At 38.8% G+C, this 22,794-nt stretch overlaps 2 protein-coding genes across 2 annotated transcripts in view; one reads left to right on the forward strand and one right to left on the reverse strand.

The window, feature by feature from the left end:
- Positions 1-22,794, forward strand: part of LOC134747320 (RNA-binding protein 28) — a 384,741-nt gene that overhangs the window by 188,881 nt on the left and 173,066 nt on the right. The gene's annotated exons all lie outside the window — the stretch shown is intronic.
- On the reverse strand, positions 2,873-12,265 carry LOC134747313 (uncharacterized). The gene is made up of 4 exons (XM_063681944.1): positions 12,054-12,265; positions 6,310-6,431; positions 4,158-4,281; positions 2,873-3,074 (listed from the first exon to the last, which is right to left on the reverse strand). The coding sequence occupies exons 1-4, from the start codon at positions 12,244-12,246 to the stop codon at positions 2,881-2,883; spliced, it is 633 nt and encodes a 210-aa protein (XP_063538014.1). The 5' UTR covers positions 12,247-12,265; the 3' UTR covers positions 2,873-2,880.

The following is a 22,794-nucleotide window of genomic DNA, read 5'->3' on the forward strand; positions in this document are numbered from 1 at the left end:
TATACAAAACTTACTGTCTTTTAAAGGATTAAAATTATCTCCACTCTTCAATTAATTTTACATTCAGAGAAGGAGTGAAAATACAGTCAACAATGAAAGTGTGTAACAGAAATTATTTTGTCAGTATTTGTTCTAGTGACAAAATTAGTTTGCCAGCGTATAAGTAGAAATTGCTCTTGCACACGGCGCATGGAGCTTGTGCATGTTGAGACACGGGCTACTTGCGTGAACATGATCAAGATACATGCCAGTTACTTGCGTGAACATGATCAAGATACATGCCAGTTACTTGCGTGTGCTTGCATATCGTGCAAGTACAGATGTGCAAGTTGCGGAGAGTTTCGAAAAAGTAGGAAAAGTTCTCGGAAATATCAGGAAAAATTTACAGGACACAAAGGAAACGTTCATTTTGGAAATGGAAATTCCTATACAAAAATGTCCGAAATTTTCCAGTGGAAGTATTTGTGGAAACTTTCCGACGGCACATCAGGTACGTGTAAGTAACTGGTGTGGGTTAAGCATTTATTACACTGGATGCGATTCGCACGTCGCTCCGATATGTGAGCGGGATGTCGCTGTAATACGCGTATAGCGTTGTCTCGCTCAAACATCGGAGCGACGTGCGAATCGTATCCAGTTGATAACCGCCTTACTGCCGATTCCTTGTCTGTTTTCGAACATAATAACCTGTGCTTCCCAGTGTCGCATGTTTTATTTACTTATGAATTTATGAATTTTCCTATTATTGTTGCGTTTTATGATGTTTTGTATTTTTATTTTGTAAAATTGTATTTTAATTCCCTTTATAGTTAATATTTAATTTTTAAGAACTAATGTAATGTATATTAGAGATCGATCGTTATGTACATAACTGTGATGTTATTATTTAATGAAAAAAATAATGATATATTAAAGAATATGCTTCACTATATGTCAGTATTTTATTAAATTACGACGGAATTTTTAATTTGATTTTACAGGATTGTACAGTGCCATCTACTTCAACCCACTTTTTTGCAATAGTATTAGTATTCCAATCTTGTTATGTATTTATGTACATACTAAATGACCCATGACGCCCACTGAGTGTAGCTAAAAACTTGTGCATATATTTTAGAGCTAGACCAATAAAAGTATGCAGCGATTTTGATAGCACACGCAGTGCAAGTGTTATTTATACGTCATAAGACTTTTCTTGGTCTAATTACTCTATGGTCTAACCAAAGATAGATATAACTCCGTAATAGATGGATACAGTCTAAGGAAAAAACGTGCCTCGAAAATCACGAAAATTTGATTCTCGATCAGATGGCGCCACTAGTTTTGGCCTACACTCGTACAGAGGGCGTTGACTGTTTCGTTTGTTATTTATAATTTTAACGCATACCAGTGAAAGAACATGGGTCAAAATTATATAAAAATAATTAATGCAAATAAAAAAATCATTTATCCATATTTAAATACATTTTATCGTATTTTTATAAATATTTATTTTTAGTTTTAAAGTTTGTCGACAGATGGCATTGAATTTACTGGGGTTACAAAATTTACTATGACAGTACCGCTCTAGTATAAGTTACTCTATGGTCTAACTCTATAGGTTTATTTAAGAGCCCGTCAACGTGCTCACTAGCGCCACTGCTAAATAATTGTGATTATTTAAATTTAACAATAGATATTTAAAAAGGGGCCCGCTACGTACTGTATTTTGCATTTAACTACCTCTTGAATACATTATAATAGTTTTTAAGTTACTGGATTCGTCAATCTATGCGTCCAAAGTTAAAACGGCCGTTTTCGTTTTTTCATAGATCGACGAATCCAGCAACATTAAAACTATTATAATGTATTCAAAAGGTAGTTAAATACAAAGGGTAAAAACGGGACCCTATTGCTAAGACTCCGCTGTCCGTCTGTCACCAGGCTGTATCTCATGAACCGTGATAGCTAGACAGTTGAAATTTTCACAGATGGTGTATTTCTGTTGTCGCTATAACAACAAATACTAAAAACCGAATAAAATGAATGTTTAAGGGGAGCTTCCATACAACAATCGTGAATTTTTGCCGTTTTGTGCGTAATGGTACGGAACCCTTCGTGCGCGAGTCCGACTCGCACTTGGCCGGTTTTTTAAATATCTATCGTTAAATTTAAATAATTACAATAGGGAACATTACGTGAAACTCTGCGTAGGGGGCGCCAGGGCGCCACTCCCACCACATTGATTTTATTTATAATTATGTTATATATTTTTTGTATTGATTGAAATGTTTAATTTGTTAAATAGGTAATTGAAATTGATTTTATTAATAATTCTGTATTTTCTAAGTATGTAAATTGTAATGTATGTTGTGATTTGTGATTATTTGGATGAATGTTTAATTTTAATTTTGTACAACTGTACTTTTTTGACTTTCATAGGTGCATTATGTTAATGCCTAAATTGAAATAAAGAAAATTGAATTGAATTGAATTGAATTGAATTGAATCTGAGGATCTATCGCGAAACGAGAAAATCTAAATCTATCTAACATCTCTGTCACTTGCATTAATGCATATTCGAGCGATAAAGAGGCAGATAGCGAATTTTCGGATTCGCGTTTCCCGGTAGGCCCTCTAGTAAGCAAACCGCCTTGATGCATCAATGTCATATTTTATTATTTCTGAAAACTTGTCAAAAACCTGTTAAGGTACAGTATGTATATGTTACTCTATGGTTTACTAAAAAGGCTAGTGGTGCACTCTGGTGGCAGAACATTGCAGTAATATCCCCTATTATTTATCAGTCGTGCTAGTGACCACGTTGATGAGTTCTCAAAATCCTGTCTGCCTTTCAGATATCTTAAATTAAAAAGAAAACGCCAAAAGTTCAAAATACGCTTAATAATTGATAGATATCTTATGTTTGTTGCTGGCCATGAGGTCGTTGGTGCACGCGTTGAGCTGCGCGGCCAGCGCGCACTCTTCGCTGATCTTTGCGCTCATCTCGACGCAGCGGTCCAGGTTCTTGTCTAGCTTCTTCATCATCTTCGTGTCTTTGGCGTAGAACTTGCTGACTAGGGATATTAGGTTTGCTGGAATAAGATTTGAGTAAGTGTGAAAGGTTGACCGTGAAGGAGATATGGAAAGGTAGGTAGTCAAAATGGGTCTATTGTTTCCCACATAGTTTTTCCACATTTTCGTTAGTCATAATTTGGTTTTTCTAAGAAACTCGTAACTTTTCAGGATTGCCATAAAACAAACCTAACCTAACCTATCTATAGGATAACCTGAGGAAAATCCTGAAAAGTTAACGGTTTCAGAATTATGATATGACAATCATAAAAATTAATTATGACTTTATGACTTTTAATAATTATGTCAAACAAAGGGACCCCAGTCAAAATAAGTGGCGAGTAACTTTGATTACTTTCTACTTAACTCGTATGATAATTGGGGTAATATTATAGGAAATAGAAGCTACGTTTAGGACTAAATCTAGTTTCAGTATTTTTTCACTTTATCGTAAAACAATCGTGTCGATGTCGTGGGCGACTACGATAAAATATAAAACCGCCCATAGGCGAGCGCCCGAGCGGCGTTTTGGTCCATGTTGCCTCTTTAGTCTGCCTGTCCACTGAGACGGAGATGAGAGACGTGCGGGGATCAACTAAGTAATAGCATTGGTTGTAATACAGCAGAGCGAAGAAGAGAACCCGTGCTATTGATTTCCCTCTGGCACAGAATATATAATAGTACTTGGTACAGAAGATTCACTCCCTAACAAAATGCGTGTACTACGCGCAAGGCGGCGCAAGCGCGTGCAGGCGTGCGTTCCGTGGCGGTGCGCGGCAATTACTATGGAAAAAACCTCAAAATTGAGGCGGCCGCAGGTACTTGTAGCGACGCGACAAAATCGCGGAGTGAGACACGCCTGTCTCGGGTCTGTCATCTCCGCTCTTCTCCTCAGTGGAAGGGCTTAAGGCAGGCTTGCCATAAGTATAAGGATTTCGACCGGGACAAGTTTAGTGTTTTGTAGAAAGTACCGTGCAGTGGAGAACCCATACCCTTACAAGAATTTTCTGGGACGTGACGGGGACAATTTACTTATTGGCAGCAAGCTTCAACCGGGCCCTGACGTACGGGGACGTATGGCGACCCTAGCTTCTCGTTCTCACCTTTAACGATCTTCCCGTTGTTAATGACCTGGTTCCGCTTCAGCACGCACGCGATGAGGCACTCCCCGTTGACCGGCGACTCGCTTTTCGGAGACAATCTCTTCACCGTTCGCTTATCGTTAGCCTGTAACAAAGAGGATATAATAGGATAGAGCGGTATACTGTCATAGTAAATTTTGTAACCACTGTAAATTTACTGCCATCTATCGACACACTTTAAAACTCAAAATGAAGATCTATAAAAATACGATAAAATGTATTTAAATATAGATAAATGATTTGTTTTATTTGCATTAATTATTTTCATATGTTTTGACCTATGTCCTTTCACTGATATGCGTTAAAATTGTTAAATAACACACGAAACCGTCAACGCCCTCTATACGAGAGTAGGCCAAAGGTAGTGGCGTCATCTGATCGAGAATCAAATTTTCGTGATTTTCGAGGCACGTTTTTTCCTTAGACTGTATTATTCATCTATTATCTTATCTTATCTTATAGTTTCGGGGGCCCTTTCGGATACACTTCGACCCATAGGGATCTTTTGTGCAGTTACCCCCTAGAAAAGATCCGTCCGCTACTCAAGAGCCTTCCCCACCATCTCCATATGCCGGATGATGGACCTTATGGGTAGCTTTTTGAATTCCTTTGGTACCAGGTAGCCTGTTCCAAAGTCCTTCATTCTTTGTCTGGCGAGGGCGTGACATTCACACATAAGGTGTTCTATTGTCTCTTCCTCTTCGCCACACATACGACAATCGGTGTTGTCAGCGTGCCCCATCTTGGCCAGGATTCCCTTGACCCCGTAATGGCCAGTAAACACCCCCGTTATTATTTGGAGTTGCCGTTTGCTAAGTTTCCAAAGCTTTTTGCTCCAACCAGAGTCTACCCCTTGTATAAAGAGCTTTGAGTGCTTTAGACCCGTCAGACTGTCCCATTCTTCCTGGTGTTTGGTCTTAGTAAGGTCTTTGATAGCCGTTGTGATGGTTCCCTGTGAGAGCCCCACGAATGGTTCCGGACCTATAAGGTTGTTTGCAGATCCGGCTCTGGCAAGTTCATCTGCATTTTCATTGCCCATGAATCCCTCGTGCCCTGGGATCCACACCAGTTGCACTTTGTTTTGCCTTCCAAGCTTGTTCAGAGCTTGGATGCCATTGTATACCAGTCTAGAGTCCACTCTAGGCGCCTTAAGCGCTTTGAGTGCAGCTTGGCTGTCGCTGAGAATATAGATATTCTTCCCTTGGGTTTGCCTAACTATATTCTCATGTGCACAGGCAATTATAGCGTATGTCTCGGCTTGGAAGACAGTGGCGTAATTGCCCATGCTTATTATTCATCTATTACGGAGTTATATCTATCTTTGCCTGTAATAAGCATTTTTATGTCATAGTCAGCAAATGAGCAGACGAACCACCTGATGGGAAGCGGTCACCGTCGCCCATAGACATAAACAACGTCGGAGGAGCCTCTTGTGCGTTGCCGACTCTTGACTACCCTAAAAAATGCTTCTTGAAAAACTCCGTCTACACCCTTAGGGGAGACCGCGGTGAGTAAAAACAGAGGTAAGTTTAATCGACGTCAATTTTGCGGTATTCATAATCGTCTTGAGGCAAGGACGCATAGGTATATTGAAGGACCAGCGGACGGTGGGAAGAGGTTATACATTGTTTTTAGGGTTCCATACCCAAAGGGTAAAAACGGGACCCTATTACTAAGACTCCGCTGTCTGTCTGTCTGTCTGTCCGTCTGTCACCAGGCTGTATCTCATCAACCGTGATAGCTAGACAGTTGAAATTGATGATGATGTATTTCTGTTGCCGCTATTACAACAAGTACTAAAAACAGAATAAAATAAATATTTAAGTGGGGCTCCCATACAACAAACGTGATTTTTTGCCGTTTTTTGCGTAATGGTACGGAACCCTTCGTACGCGAGTCCGACTCGCACTTGGCCGGTTTTTAATTTCCAGCTCGATAACAATTATAGATGTTTTTGAGGTTGTTTCAACCTACCTCAGTTTTAACTCACCTCGGTCTCCTTTACGACAATTTCTTAGCTTATTCGGCTCAATCGGCTCGCGAGCCACATGTGATGACATGTGGTTTTTTGGAGGTGAAACATAGTAGCATAGAGATGGACGTAAGCGGTCACCTGTACTTCCTTGAGGCACTCAGTCATGTTCTGCTTGAACTCCTGGACGTAGGGCGCCACGTCGCCCGGGATGGCGCTGTACGACCAGTCCGGTTCCGGTTCGACTTGTTTGTGGTGATTGGCTACAATTGCAACAGTGAATTATTATAAGTCGTTTAGTGCACGTCTTGCTACCGCCTCGACATGGCGCGCGTATCCGAGAGATAAGATGACGCGCAGTGCAATTGTTTACTTTAAGTAATTATCCGCTTCGCTTTATGCAAATATGTCGGAAAGTGTGATTATAAACGAATTTTTGACTTTTGTGCAAAATAAATTTTGCATATTAGATGAATTGACGCTAGTGCAAATCTGTGCTTCCAACTTCACAGAAAGTGAAATAGAATGCGGCAAAAACGTTTTATTCGAGGCCCTGCCGGACAGTCACGTCAAGTGTACAGCGAGACGGGGGGAGGACAAAGACAAGAAAAATATCAAGGATGTGATAAAATTGTTTAAAGAGACCCTCCTCGATGAGCACCCGACGTTTGTGGCGAAAGACCTCAACCGTCTACCGCCTGTTACCATGGACCATATAGACGTGAGCCGTCTTTTGCGTGATCTTAGTGCTATGAAAGTAGCACTGCATGACCTTAGTCTGAAAACAGTGTCTAAAGCGGAGATGACTGAATTTGAAACGAGGATTAGATCTGATCTAACAAATCGATGCACCGATAGCCCCCTTCGACAAGAGCTAAGTGACACACAAACTCGTGATACGACTCCTACAAGTGCTACCTCAGTATTAAGGACGCCTAAGAAACCATCTAAACAGAAACCATCCAAACCGAAGATGCGAATAAGTTTAAGCAAAATTGACCAGCCGCCGGTGTTACGATCTACCGACAATAACATTAGCAATAAGCAACAGTCACCCGTGCGTAATCCGACCTACCGCGATATCGCAGCGGCGCAAGCAAAAACCGACCGTGTCACTATTGAAACTGAGTCCATTGAAACTGAGTCAGATTTTACGCTAGTTGAAAAGAAAAAACGTAATAAAAAACGGAACCTCTGTGGAACGTCCCAGAATACCTGCAAGATACAGGCTGCAGACCTAACGTCAGCTGTTTACGTATCGAGGTTAAAAAAGTCTACAACTATCGATGATATAAAGGCGCATATACACGAAATGGGTGAATCATGTATCAACGTCCAGTTGTTAGTTGCTAAATGGGAAACCAGTTTTAATTCGTTTAAAGTGATAATACCTAGGAGTAAAGTATCGACTTTCCTGTCAAGTGACTTTTGGCCCTCGCAGGTGAAATACAGATTATTTGTGGAACGGCCAGTGCGCGCTGCCTAGAATGCTCATTTAACTATATATTTATGAATAATTTACAAAATCAATTTAATACGCCGAACGGAATCGTAATGGTTTCGTTTAACTGTAGGTCTCTAAAGAGATCCATTGGGCATGTTCGTCAACTTTGTCGTGATGCCGATATCGTCTTGTTACAAGAGACTTGGCTCCTGGGACACGACCTGAGCCTTGTGCACAACATCGATGACAAGTTCAGCGGCTGTGCTACCACTTCCGTGGACACGTCGGCCGGGGTACTGCGCGGACGGCCGTACGGCGGCTTGGCTATATTATGGCGAACGTCGGTTTTCTCCAACGTAACAAGAATAGAGTGCGACAACGATAGGATATTGGCAATAAAAATTGATTATAGTAGTATAAGTTTTAGTATTTTTAATGTGTATATGCCCTGCGACAGTCATGATAACTTAATGGATTTCACGAGCTGCTTGGCCAATGTAAGTGCAGCCATCGAGGAGAGTGATGTCGCGGCTGCTTATATCATAGGCGATTTCAACGCTCATCCCAGTGCTGCCTTTGGACGGGAGTTAAGCGACTTTTGTTCTGAGCAGCAATGGGAATGTGCGGACATAAATATCCTAGGTGTCAACTCCGATACCTATACGTATTTAAGCGAAGCGAATGGCTCTCGTCGGTGGTTGGACCATTGCGTAACCACTACGGCCGCATGGAGGACGATACAATCTGTTTGGGTAGGTAATGATGTTTCCTGGTCAGATCATTTTCCGTTATTCATTCGCCTAAACTTAAAAATTATATGTAACACTACGGCGGCTACACATAATGTAAATGGTCTAAAAAGTATATTGTGGGGTCAAAGGGACATAGAAAAAATAAATAAATATGGTAAATATTGTTATGAACATTTAAAACGCATTGACTATTGTAAAAATGGACAGAATTTAGATAGTACAGTAATGATTTCCGAATTATATAACAATATTATCGATATTATGCAGACCGCTGCTACCGTAAGCTACTGTTCGCGTGCAGGTGCACGGAAAAAGGGCAGACAGATCGCCGGGTGGAACTACCACGTCAAACATAGCCATCTTATCGCTAGAATGTATTTTAATCACTGGGTAGACTGCGGGAAACCGCGCTCGGGTGACGTTTATAATAGCATGACAGAAAGTAGGAAAGTTTTCAAATATAAATTAAAATGGTGTCAGGATAATGAAGAGTCAATTAAAATTAATATTTTAGCTTTAAAAAGAAAATGTAACAATTTTTCGAAATTTTGGAAAAATACTAAAGCTTTAGATTATAAGTCAAAACTGCCTTTAAGTATAAATAACATCAATGACCCTAAAGAAATAGCCAACCAGTTTGCGCGTCACTTTAAAGTAGACCCGCCATCCGACGTCGACAATGCGCCCGCTCCCCCCCGCCCTGTCCGGGGGACCTCCCCTGCTCCAACCGAGATGAGTCAGTTTACTCCAAAGGATGTCGCGGATGTTGTTAAACGTATGAAGAGAGGCAAGTCTCCGGGACACGACGGGTTGAGCGTGGAGCATTTACTATATGCTAGCGATGAAATGCCGAGAGTACTGGCTATCTTATTTAATCTGTGTATCCAGTTTAGCTACCTACCTGAAGCACTAATGAAAACTATAGTGGTCCCTATAGTCAAAAATAAAAGCGGTGATCTGTCTGACCTGAAAAATTATAGGCCAATATCCCTGGGCACAATAATTGGTAAAGTGCTTGAGAGGTTGTTGCAGCCCGAACTGACGAAAAACATAAGGTTGAATGACGCGCAGTTTGGTTTTCGTGCCGGCCTATCGACCGAGTCCGCGATACTTAGTCTCAAAACGGTAGTTAACTACTACATCAGTAAACATACATCTGTGTATGCATGTTTTCTAGACCTGAGCCGTGCCTTCGACCTAGTAAATTACGAACTACTGTGGACTAAGCTCTTGGGATCAAACGTGCCGGTAGACACGGTCAATGTTCTTAGGTATTGGTACGAAAACCAAACAAACAACGTGAAATGGGGCGATACCCTCTCTAACGATTATAGGCTAGAGTGTGGTGTACGTCAAGGGGGCATAACTTCTCCGGACCTATTTTGCCTCTACGTTAATGGTCTGATTGAGGAGCTGAGAGGTACCAGGACGGGTTGCCATGTTGCTAACATATGCGTTAACAACCTGAGCTATGCCGATGATATGGTGCTTCTCAGCCCCTCAAGCCAGGGTATCCAAAAATTGCTTACTATCTGCGAAACATTCTCAAAACAGCATTATCTAAAATATAATATTTTAAAAACAGAACTGCTCGTTTTCAGATACGGCAAGGGTCCGGAGGTAGTTCCGCCAGTTTATTTGAATGGTTCACCGGTTCGGGTCGTAGCATCTTTCAAGTACTTAGGCCATTTTCTAACGGAGAACCTTCGCGACGACATGGACATGGAGCGAGAGCGCCGCGCGCTCGCGGTCCGCTGTAACATGCTGTCGCGAAGATTCTCCAAGTGCACCACTGACGTAAAAATTACTTTGTTTAGGGCATTCTGTCAGTGCTTTTATACATGCTCACTTTGGTGTAACTACACCAAACGCTCATATAACGCGCTTCGGGTTCAGTATAACGATGCGTTCAGAATACTCATGAAACAACCTCGTTACTGCAGTGCTAAGACCATGTTTGCTAATGCGGGAGTACCTGATTTTTATGCAATCATGAGGTCCCGCATAGCTTCGGTCTGGGCAAACGTATGGCAAAACTCGCAGCAAAATGATATTCTGGCGCTGTTTACTGTAAACCCGAGCAATAACATCCTAAAACACTGGACGGCCGTGCACCTGAACCAAAATGGTAAATAATAATTATGTACTTATTTAAGGTATAATTTAACAAAGGATCTATTTATAGCTTCCGCATCATTGTATTGTATTGTATTTTTAAGTTTTATGTTACCTTATTTTATTTTACTGTATGAGTTTAAAACTTGAAATAAACAATATTATTATTATTATTATTATTATTATTATTATTAATACTTTTACTTGCTTTCTTGATAGAGTCGGACCAAGTTATTTTTTATTTCATTTGCAATAACAAATTGTAGCAATGTTATCATTAAAAAAAAAGGTTAATTCAGATCTGCATTGATCCATAACGGTGTTATTATAAAAATCCTAAATGTTAAGTACTAAATTAATTAATAACAGTACAACTAAAAAAATATCTATCTCTAGGTAAAAACTAAAAGCTAGGTATTGGTTAGACGTGGCCACTAGGAGACCAGGAGCGCAGGAAAAGGGAAAAAAAATGTCAGTTCTATGAAAATATAGCGCACTTCCTCACTTATTTATTTTCCAGTCTGTGCAAAGAAGTGATCCCAATAATAGCTCAATGAACAAAGTTTTGTACGGATGATGAATATTTTCCATGTCAGATATTGTTAACGAGTTTCTTAGAGATAGAGATAATGAAATACTGTGAATTACAATAGGATACTCAGCATATTACTACCAAACCTCTAGTAAAAAGATGAAGTTAACAATACATTTAAAAAAAAACCTCTATGAAAAAACCATTACATGAGACTAATTTTTCTCATCGCCCGTACAAAAGAGTACTATGGCTTATTGAGCGCCCGTTCTACAATTATGACGAGTTCATAATGACCAAGGAATTATAATTGTAAAAATTACTTGATTACTTTCTATTAAGTGTTGACTTTTATAATTAAGTAAGATTTATATAATTAAATTATTACCTTGTATCTTTTTGGTTTTAAACTGATATGTAATGTGATTGCGCTTACTATGTAAGGATTATTTATTTCCAGTAATTTTTTTAAGTTGTACCCAGACTGACATGTAAATTAGCTTTACCAATAAAATGATTATGATTATGATTATGATTACTACTAAACTACCTAAAGCAGTGAGGTGGAAGTCACTCACAAATATAAAAAAAAAGTTATACCGTAAAAACATGGAGGTAATACCAAAGATAGATATAACTCCGTAATAGATGGATACAGTCTAAGGAAAAAACGTGCCTCGAAAATCACGAAAATTTGATTCTCGATCAGATGGCGCCACTAGTTTTGGCCTACACTCGTATAGAGGGCGTTGACTGTTTCGTTTGTTATTTATAATTTTAACGCATACCAGTGAAAGAATATGGGTCAAAATCATATAAAAATAATTAATGCAAATAAAAAAATCATTTATCCATATTTAAATACATTTTATCGTATTTTTATAAATATTTATTTTTAGTTTTAAAGTGTGTCGACAGATGGCAGTGAATTTACTGGGGTTACAAAATTTACTATGACAGTACCGCTCTAGTATAAGTTACTCTATGGTAATACATTATTGGCCGGTACTGTACCTATGCCAGAAAAAATAACATTACTTACTTTCCCTTCCTTTATTACGCCTCTCTAGTTTTAAGTTCCGAGATATAATAGTATCCTTATCAATCTTCACACTGTGAACAGTGTCCACGCCGAGCATGCGATTAGTCTCCGTATCGTCATCACTTCTACCGAAATGAACCAATAGAGTTAGAAGTAACAGTTTCATCATTGCCGTAAGAGTTTTCGTATGCATTTGAGTGTTTTAGTTAGTTTTAGGTATAACAATTATTTTTAATTGGGTGTTACTGTTGGCGATAAAGTGGAAATGTTAGCCAATTATTTAGAAACGGCTATTCCTGGGAATAAATTGCATAAAACCTACTACAGTGATTGCTACTTTTATAACATCTTGTGTTCTTGTAGGTATATGACATCTGTCAGTTTTTATATATACCTATAAAATAATACAGATAATAGGTCAGATGGCAGCCGCTTTCGTAAAAACTAGTGCCTACGCCAATTCTCGGGATTAGTTGCCAAGCGGACCCCAGGCTCCTATAAGCTGTGGCAAAATGCTGGGATAACGCTAGGAAGATGATGATTTAATAAAATAATACTGTTTCCAAAGTTGTGAACGAAAACCTGTTCGGACACTGTCTAATTAGGGTTCCGTATTTTAACAGGGAGACTATTCCAAAGATGAGCTGCGTTAATATTGGTGGAATAGTACCTATTGATTTTTCCTGTTTTCGATACTATATTAAAGCGCAGGTGAAGGCTGGGAGATGAGTGGGTGAGAGGAGGGGGAACTTGCCTGCACCCTACCTCTCATGCCTCTACCCTGATGCAATTTATTAGTGACCGGCGCATCACGACGCACCTCTGATTTATTGATTGCATGCAGGAGGCCAATTCGAAAGTACATTTTTGACACCAAAATGATGTCATTATTTAGTTATCAATCGAAGTTCGAATTGGATTCCAGAACCTGGTGACGGTTGTATAATCTCGTATTGAATTTTCGATGTTCCATTTAAAAATTTGTAGTTAGACCAGGAAATTAATGCCCAAAAAAAGTTATAGAGGGAAATGCTTGGAACACAATTTTTGACTTCGTAGCATTTTTTTGGACTCGTGAACATATCAAAAGTCCCCGGTCGTAACCCTGGTGCTGGGGGGGAGAGTGGGGTTTGAAGGTTTTATTTTTCGGTTTTTCGATTATCAATCAATCAATCAATCAATAATTTATTTCGAACAAATAAGTCCATAATGTGTTAGTAACATACATACTAATACTTAAATCTAGGGATTATATCTCGGAAACTATGCGTCTGAGCGACATGGCTACTTATACAGAATGAAAAGTGATTTAATTTGTTACAAGTTTTATTAAGTCAAGGTTTACGATATCCTGTATAGTTTTTGAGATATCCGCTCTTTACGGTTTATTTAGGGCTCTCATTTTTATCTTGATTATCTACATCAGTGAAGCTGCTAGGGTTTGGTATTGTTTTCGTATAAATCGGGGGTGCTGAATTCATTTATGGTATCTAGTAAAAATATCTACTTGAATTTCTTGACACACACACACACACACTATCACCTGAAACTGCCCTACTATCACACTTTGCTTACTAGAAGCTCGGTTCTCCATACAAACGTAGTTATTACGCTCTCATTTTAAAAGGAGTAGCTAGTTTGCTTTGAAACTTTGTACTTAGAACTTTTTGAATTGGTGCCATCGTCTCGTTTTTATCACCGCACCTCCCGCCAAAGGAGCAAAGCTCGTCCCCACTTCTTAGATACATGGCACACCAAGAATAAGCGGGCATCTCGCTCGTTTCTTCCCAGAACGTGCAGAATGTGGAATGAGTTGCCTCCTGAGGTATTTCCTTTGCGCTATGATATGGGATTCTTCAAGAAGCGGGTATTTAGGGTTCTCAAGGGTCGGCAACGCTTAATTGGCTCCTGTGATGTTGCTTATATCCATGGGCGACGATGACCGCTTCCCAACAGGCGGCTCGTCTGCTCGTTTGCTGACTATCACATAAAAAAATAGTTTCAGAGTAGCGTATCTCAGTTGTATTTCCTAATCTGTGCTCAGGCGCATCCGGGCCGCGGCGGCCTAAATTCAGACACCAAAACCAGCACTGTATAAAAACAATATTCATGTCAGTGCATCCCACTTGCAAACATGTAACTGTTCTGAAGAAAGAGCGAGAGCGCGACACCAACAATACTCTTTCAGTATCATTCAAATGCACCAAGTGCATCGAGATTTGCATCTGATTTATTGATTTCACTCATCTTAACGACCGCACCTGCGCACTTAACGATGTAAATGAACTCATTCAGTTGTGAACCTTAATGGTGTACAATAAGAAAAATAATTGAATGAATGATTAACAGTAGATAGGACGATGTTAAACGCGGCAGTTATCGCATGCGTAGGGTTTTGGGCGTTACAGCATCATTCCTCGACTTACTTTGCCGCCTGTTGCTCGCTTTCGTAGAACATTTCTTCCCCTTGTTTTATCAGTGGTTTGTTGAGAAAATTTTGCATCTTCCACAAGTGAATGTGTTTCTGTTTACTCATTGCAATTGTTTGGTCGTGAATTTTAAAATAATTTTATAATAAAATAAAATTTCATGTAAATCAACTAAAATAAACTAAAATATTGTCAAATATTCAGGGGAATAATGAATGGAATTTAGGCAAGGGGTACTGGGGACGATATCGAATATGCAATAAATTAAGAGGACTTCGATTCGTGTCAATTTTTGTGGTGAATATATTTCCAGCTTCAAATATGCTGTACTAGCTCTTGCCCGCGACTTCGTTCGCGTGAATGGTTATATTGGTTGTCATAATGCGACGGGAACGTTGTGTTGTCTTTGTCACGATGTCTTTCAAGTCGAGGGAACTGAGGAGTCAAAAAATATTTATTTACGATTTAAACATTCGACCTCCTCTCAACCCATTTAGAGAAAGCAAATTTTTTTGCATTCTAATATAATGCTGTTTACGAAGTTTCGAGTCCCTCATTTGATAAATATTTTTCTACCCGGAGAGGGTTACCCTTGTAAGACGAATTAACAAAAACGCTGAGTTAACTTCTTTGTTTTCGAAAACTTGTTGTGTCTTTCTGCGTCGTAGTTTTAATAGAAAAAATCATACGTCACAAATTTTGTTCGGTTTTTAAAAATGCTGAAAATACTTTGCTTGTTCTCTAATATTGTGTCTTGCCGATATTTCTAGTCTCTAACTCAAACAAATATTCATATTTATAGGTACCCAATACAAACATTCAACCCTCTTTTTACCACCTTAGGGGATGAAGGGGATTCCAAAAACATTTGTTCGGTCGTTGAAAAAAATGTCGATAGAAGGTCGAAAACAATGTACCTGTCTAAGGTACTGACATGGGGTAACAAGAACGTAGTTTATTTTGTGTTCGTCTTACCCCATCTCACCTTTATTGTCTGGTTTCTGAACCATAAAACGCAATATTAATTATCGCTACACGGGTACAATTACGTGGTTAATTTTTATCGGGGCAAAGTGATGATTCCATAAAGTGTTGTTCTTGTCCCGGTGTTCATCTTACCCCATCTCTGTCCATCATTGTCTGGTTTCTAAACCATAAAAAAGCAATATGGTTTCTAAACCATAAAATTAATAGTTAATTATTTGAACGGAGCGGTCAATGTTAATCTTTGTTTATATTCATCAGTTTGTTGTTCTTCGTTCAGTAAATTTTTGAAGTAAACAGGTACTTATATTTTCTGCTTCAAATATGCTGTACTAGCTGAGCAGCTGTTGTCCGCGACTTCGTTCGCGTGAATGGTTATATTGGTTGTCATAATGCTACATTAACGTTGTGTTGTGTTTGTCACAATGTATTTCTTGGCGTCATTTGTTTACGATTTAAACATTCAACCTCCTCTCAAACCGTTTAGAGAAAAAATATTCAAAAATGCTGAAATATCTTTTTTCCTGTATTCTAATACAATGCATTTTTAATACCTAAGTTCAAGTCTCTCATTTGAAAAATATTACCCTAGCAAGACGAATTATCAAAAACGCCGAAATTTTTCGGAGATTGTGTCTTTTTGGGTAGTCTCAAGTCGTTCCAAAAAGTGTTCTTCTTGTCCCGGTGTTCGTCTTACCCCCTCTTACCTTGATTGTCTGGTTTCTAAACCATAATTATTAGAACGGAACGATCGAAGTTAATCTGTGCCCATATTCATAGTATTTTTTAAGTAAATATACTTCCTGCTTTTAATATTTTTTGTACTAGCGGTTGCCCGTGACTTCGTTCACGTGAATTGTAATATTGGTTATCATAATGTTACGTGAAAGTTGTGTTGTGTTGTGTTGTATTTGCGAAAATGTATTTTTTTTAAGTTCCTCACTGACAAAATAACTTGTTTCTTATCGAATAATGTAAGTAAGTAAATATTCTTTATTGCACCAAAATTATACATTTTACATACATATATATATTTATATTTTAATGTATCTCTCTGCGTAGTTTTAAGTCGGTCTCAAAAATAATCGTACCTGATATAAACTTCGTTTGCTATTAAGAATGCTAAAAATACTATGTTTTATCTAATATTGTGTCTTGCTCCAAAATTGCAAATACTTATCTCACTCAAACAAATAAATAATACCCAATACAAACCTTCAACCCTCTTTTTACCACTTTTTGTTCGTTCGTTGGTTCATAAGAGGTCGAAAATCATGTATCTAAGGTGAGATGGGTTAACAAGGCAATTGCATTTTGTGTTCGTCTTACTTACCCCATCTCATCTTAATTGTCTGGTTCCTGAACCATAAAAAGCAATATTAATTATCGCTAAAAATAACGCTGTGGCGAGATGGGGTAAAATAACGTAGGTTCTTCTTGTCCCGGAGTTACCCTTACCTCTCTCACCGTGATTGTCTGGTTTCTAAACCATAAAAAAGAAATATTAATTATCGGAACGGAACGATCGAAGTTAATCTGTGTCCATATTCATAGTATTTTTTTAAGTAAATATATTTCAGCGATATATTCGCTAAGAGCGAATTCAATCGTGTGACACCTTACCACAGTTGTCCACCATCAACCAATTAGGAGAGGGATCGCCGTCCTGCCCGTGTCTCCTGTCGGTTCATTCCTAACGTACCTTCTCTCGCATAGTGTTGTGTTACTCGTACTGTTGCGGATTGACTGTTCAAAAATTCTTTAGGAATGATTTTCTTTTCTTGACGACCGCTAGTAAAAAAATGTACACACATCTGAATTCGAGGTGGTGATGTTTCGATAAAGCGCTGGGTCGTTTTTTACAAATAATTTACGTAAAACAATGATTGAAAATATATTGTTATGAATTAAAGAAAATCGTAATTAGTCATCAATTATTATTGACGAGTTCAAATAATATTTCCAGTACATGTGTTACATTAAAAAATGTACAGCTGGTAGCTGGATGGATTCAATTTATAGAAATCATGGTGAATGATAATTATCAGTTTCAAATGAGTATTTTTACATGTCTGCTGCAGGTAGTTTATTTGATTAATAAGATGGTACATTATTAACATGTTATTTTGTCTCAATAAAAATTTACCAGATCGGTGTAGCATAAATTAAAATTTGGATTATATTATAATTACATATCTCTTCTGTCAATAATAAAATTCTGATCCAGTTCGAAGGAATTGCGAATCCGTTCTGGCTGTACCTCCCCTCGTAGTTGTTACTGAAAGGAATAAATATTTATAACAACAACCTTGTTCTTTGAAAGCAAATAAATTGGTTATATTTACCCATAAGGGTCACTGTTCGCCACCATCACTTGTTTCCAATGTGGAGAAGGAACTCCTGTCGCACGTATCACTGACGCTCCATTCTTTTTGTAATTTCTCTCGAAGGTGTCAATGTAGCGAATTGATTTTCTGTAAAGTTCTTTACATTTTTTTTTGGCTTAACTACTACTATCTCAACTTGTGGGGGCAATCGACATGACACTCAATGATGATATAATAAATATTGTATGGTATCTTAATATTAAATTAAATTAAATTAAATTAAGTATATTGCTGGATTAATAGAATTACTATATTGTCCCGGGTTGAACTTGAAATGGGCAACACTGGAACATCCATATTTTTAAGCGCACCTAAATGCTGTTTAGTGTTAATAACTCTCACGAATGGCAGCTGAAGACGTTTTATTTATATTTGGCAAGTCTAGTATCGATGTAATATGATATCATCATTTGCTGCTTATTGTCGTAGCGATCAGCGAGTAATTTAAGCGCTACTTCATAATTTTCATCATTTAAAGGCAAATGTTTAATTATGTTTAATGCCTCGTCACATAATAGTGATCGTAGGTGATAAAACTTGTCGCACTGCGACAGCGTAGGATCTTTTTTAATAACACTGTTATAAAGTGTAATGAATTCATTATACTGTCCTACCTCGCCGTTGAACTTTTTAATTTCTATTCGCGGTAGCCTCTGAAAGCCTGAAGATGACTCCTGCGCAGACGGCGCGGGAGCAGGAGATACGACAGCAATAGGCGTAATCCGGTTCGAAGGAACAATGTTGGGCGCAGGTCTTTGAAGGAAACGCCAACATAAATTTTAATTACAGACTATATTTCCACTTCCATATGTGCCAAAGGTTACCGTTAAACTGAATGTCATTTTTCTTACTCTACCTACATGTCTAAATACCTAAATGTACGCTATGTATCGTACACCGGGTCGAACTTGAAATGTTGCCCTGTTATTTGGTAATGCGCGCATTCGCCAATAAATATTATGCCGCAGCTCCACATTCTTATGCTGGCGACTCTCTCTGGCCACATATATATGAGAACTCCCGACTTCTACCCCAACCGGTTCGTAATCGGTTTAGCTAGCAGTAGCTTCGTTTGGATAGTGAGAAACCTGCAGTGTTTTCTATGAGCTTCATGTTTTTTCCTATGTTGGTAGGCAATTTCTGTTTTAAGTCTTGGGTCAATATCATGTGTATGTCGAAGTATATGTATGGCGGTTGCCATATTATGCCATATTCCCATCCCGTGTAATCCCTTTATATTTCTCGGACGTTAAATAGTCCGGCAAATACAGCCATCATAAGACTGCATGCGAACATATTCATTTGGATGAAATCAAAAGTTGTAGCTCGCAACTGCACCAAAATACAGAAAATTATGATCCCCAACAAAATACAGATAATTATGATCCGCAATTATGATATGATCCAACTTATTATTCATGTAATCCACAAGGATAATTTTACATGTCTCAGCTAGACAGTGGCTTCAAGAACCCGTTTAGGAGAGGTTATGTGACATAATATATGTTATCCTTCCAATTATGTATTCCGTCTGCCTTAAAATGCAGTGTGAAGATCCATTAGGCAGATATAAGTATCAGATAGTATCAGAAAAAAACACAATAGATTCCTCTTCTTATCAATTGATGCAGTACAATAAAGCTTTGTACCAGGAGATCGATGTCGCCAAACTTAATCTGTATGTTCAGTTGCGTCACTGTGTACATCTGTTCACAACAATAAAAACACAGCGCAGTACCACATGGTCAAAGTCCAGGAGATGGTGGTGGGCTTCATTTTGTTCTGGATTCATTGGATGGGAAATGTTGCCCTGATATTTGGTGAAAACCGCATTCGCGAATAATATGGTGCATGTTCTACACCGCAGCTCCACATTCTCATGCTGGAAACTCTCTCTGGCCACATATATGTGAGAACTCCCGACTTATACCCCAACCGGTTCGTAATCGGTTTAGTGAGAAATCTTCAGGTTTTTCTATGAACTTCATGTTTTTTCCTAGGGCGGTAGGCAATTTCTGTCTTAACTCTGATGGGGTCAATGTCTCGTTTATGTGGGTATTCAAGACAAGAAGCAGTGAGACGGGCTTAGTCGTATTTTTGCTTCCAGTAAAGGAATCCATGGTCATGTCAAAAATGGCTTAGTGTCCTTATAAGAACTTCATTACGCATAATCCACAGGAGTACTTTTACATGTTTCAGCTAGATTGTCTAGTTCGTATTTGAGGAAGAAATGTTGTATAGTGCTGATCGCAGTGTAAGGCATCCAAGATGCGACAAACGAACCAATCGTGATGGCAATCATGGTCATCATATTGCCGCGCTCGCTTCGACCGCTTCGCTGGATATTCTGAAACGGAACATCAATTATTTTTTTTTTAATTCTCTTGTCTCGCCTGGGAATCGAACCGACTAAAAATTTCGAAAAATAAACACGCTATTTCATTCTACTAGTCGATACAGTATACAGTTAATATTAGTGATAACATTACTCCAAGAAACATTAGGTCTTCGACTCATCTGTCGTACAAATAGACAAGCGAAATTGAAAAAAAAAAAAATTAAAATCTAAATGCAATTTTGTTTCTTTCTAAAAATAAAAGAATGTTTACTTTAATTAAAATGAGCTAACTTAAGGTTTAAGGCACTTTCCCTCCAGGGCCCATAATTTTTTTTCATCCTGTATATGTGAGAACTCCCGACTTATACCCCAACCGGTTCGTAATCGGTTTAGCTGGCACTATTTGCTTGGTTTGGGTAGTGAGATCTTCAGGATTTTATATGAACTTCATGTTTTTTCCTAAGTCGGTAGGCAATTTCTGTTTTAATTCTGGGGTCAATGTCTCGTTTATGTCGAAGAGGGTATTTAAGAGAATCGAAGCAGTGAGCCGGGCTTAGTCGTATTTTTGCTCCCAGTAAAGGAATCCATGGTCATGTCAAAAATGGCTTAGTGTCCTTATAAGAACTTCATTACGCATAATCCACAGGAGTACTTTTACATGTCTGTATGGCCTCCGTTGTACCTCTTCCTATATAATATTCCTATTTAATAAATTTATTCTGTACGCACACACTAACAAGCACACAGCACAAACAACATGACACCTATACAGATCTTTTAGACACACATAGGTAGATTGTAAGTAGCTGACACACCCACAGGCCGAACACACCACCGACCTGATGGACATAATGTAACATATAAACTAGAGAAATAAACACCTTTCTATTCTATTCTATTCTATTCTACCTCTTCCTGCAGTGAAGCCGAATTGGTTCTCCTTAATTTTGGTCATAGCTGTTAGCCGTGTACCCAACACTCGTTCCCATAATTTAAGTGAGTGAGATGTTAACTTGATGCCTCTATAATTATTACAGTTAGCGACGTCACCTTTGTTCTTGAATATGGGGCAGAGGTAGCTCCTTCTCCAGGAGGCTGGTATTTGCCGTTGTATTAATATTTTGTTCAGTAAATCTGTGAGCCAGGGCAGTGCATCTTCTCCTAAATTTTCCAAATGTCGACCGGTACATTATCTGGTCCCACAGATTTATGATATTTCATTTTACGCACGGCACACTTCACTTCTGCTGATGTTATACATTCGATTGGTCCTTCACAGGCATGCAACGTTGGTAGTAGCTCACTCGCGTACTCCTCTTTCAGGAGTAATTCGTAGTACTGCATCCATCTGTTATTGATTGCTGCGTTGTCTGTGAGTAGTCTGCCTTGATCATCCTTTATGTATTTGTTACATTTGATATCTAATGTGGATTTATATCGTTGCTTCGCTACTTTATATATGGTATTTTCGTCGGGGGCACCCTCAAGTTGGTTATAGAAACTTAGCCTTGATATAGCTCTTGCTTGAGCCACTGCCGATTTAGTTACTACTTCCATGGATTTGTAGTCTAAACGATCCTCCTCGAGTCCAGATTGTTGCCAGAGCTTAAATGCTTCCCTTTTGCATTTAACGATGTCTTTGATGTCACTGCTCCACCACATCGTGTCCTTTGCAGGTGGTCGGCTGCCTTTAGATACGCCTAATGTTTTCCTAGCCCTCTCCTGGCAGAACGATTCAAAATCTGTCCACATCTGGTGCGTTTAGGAGAGGTTCTGTGACATATGTTATCCTTCCAATTATGTATTCCGTCTGCCTTAAAATGGAGTGTGAAGATCCATTAGGCAGATATAAGTATCAGATAGTATCAGAAAAAAAAACAATAGATTCTTATTCTTATCAATTGATGCAGTACAATAAAGCTTTGTACCAGGAGATCGATGTCGCCAAACTTAATCTGTATGATCAGTTGCGTCACTGTGTACATCTGTTCACAACAATAAAAACACAGCGCAGTACCACATGGTCAAAGTCCAGGAGATGGTGGTGGGCTTCATTTTGTTCTGGATTCATTGGATGGGAAATGTTGCCCTGATATTTGGTGAAGCCCGCATTCGCGAATAATATGGTGCATGTTCTACACCGCAGCTCCACATTCTCATGCTGGAAACTCTCTCTGGCCACATATATGTGAGAACTCCCGACTTATACCCCAACCGGTTCGTAATCGGTTTAGTGAGAAATCTTCAGGTTTTTCTATGAACTTCATGTTTTTTCCTAGGTCGGTAGGCAATTTCTGTCTTAACTCTGATGGGGTCAATGTCTCGTTTATGTGGGTATTCAAGACAAGAAGCAGTGAGACGGGCTTAGTCGTATTTTTGCTTCCAGTAAAAGAATCCATGGTCATGTCAAAAATGGCTTAGTGTCCTTATAAGAACTTCATTACGCATAATCCACAGGAGTACTTTTACATGTTTCAGCTAGATTGTCTAGTTCGTATTTGAGGAAGAAATGTTGTATAGTGCTGATCGCAGTGTAAGGCATCCAAGATGCGACAAACGAACCAATCGTGATGGCAATCATGGTCATCATATTGCCGCGCTCG

The sequence above is a fragment of the Cydia strobilella genome, chromosome 14 (assembly GCF_947568885.1).
Source record: "Cydia strobilella chromosome 14, ilCydStro3.1, whole genome shotgun sequence".
NCBI classification, from domain to species: Eukaryota; Metazoa; Arthropoda; class Insecta; order Lepidoptera; family Tortricidae; genus Cydia; species Cydia strobilella.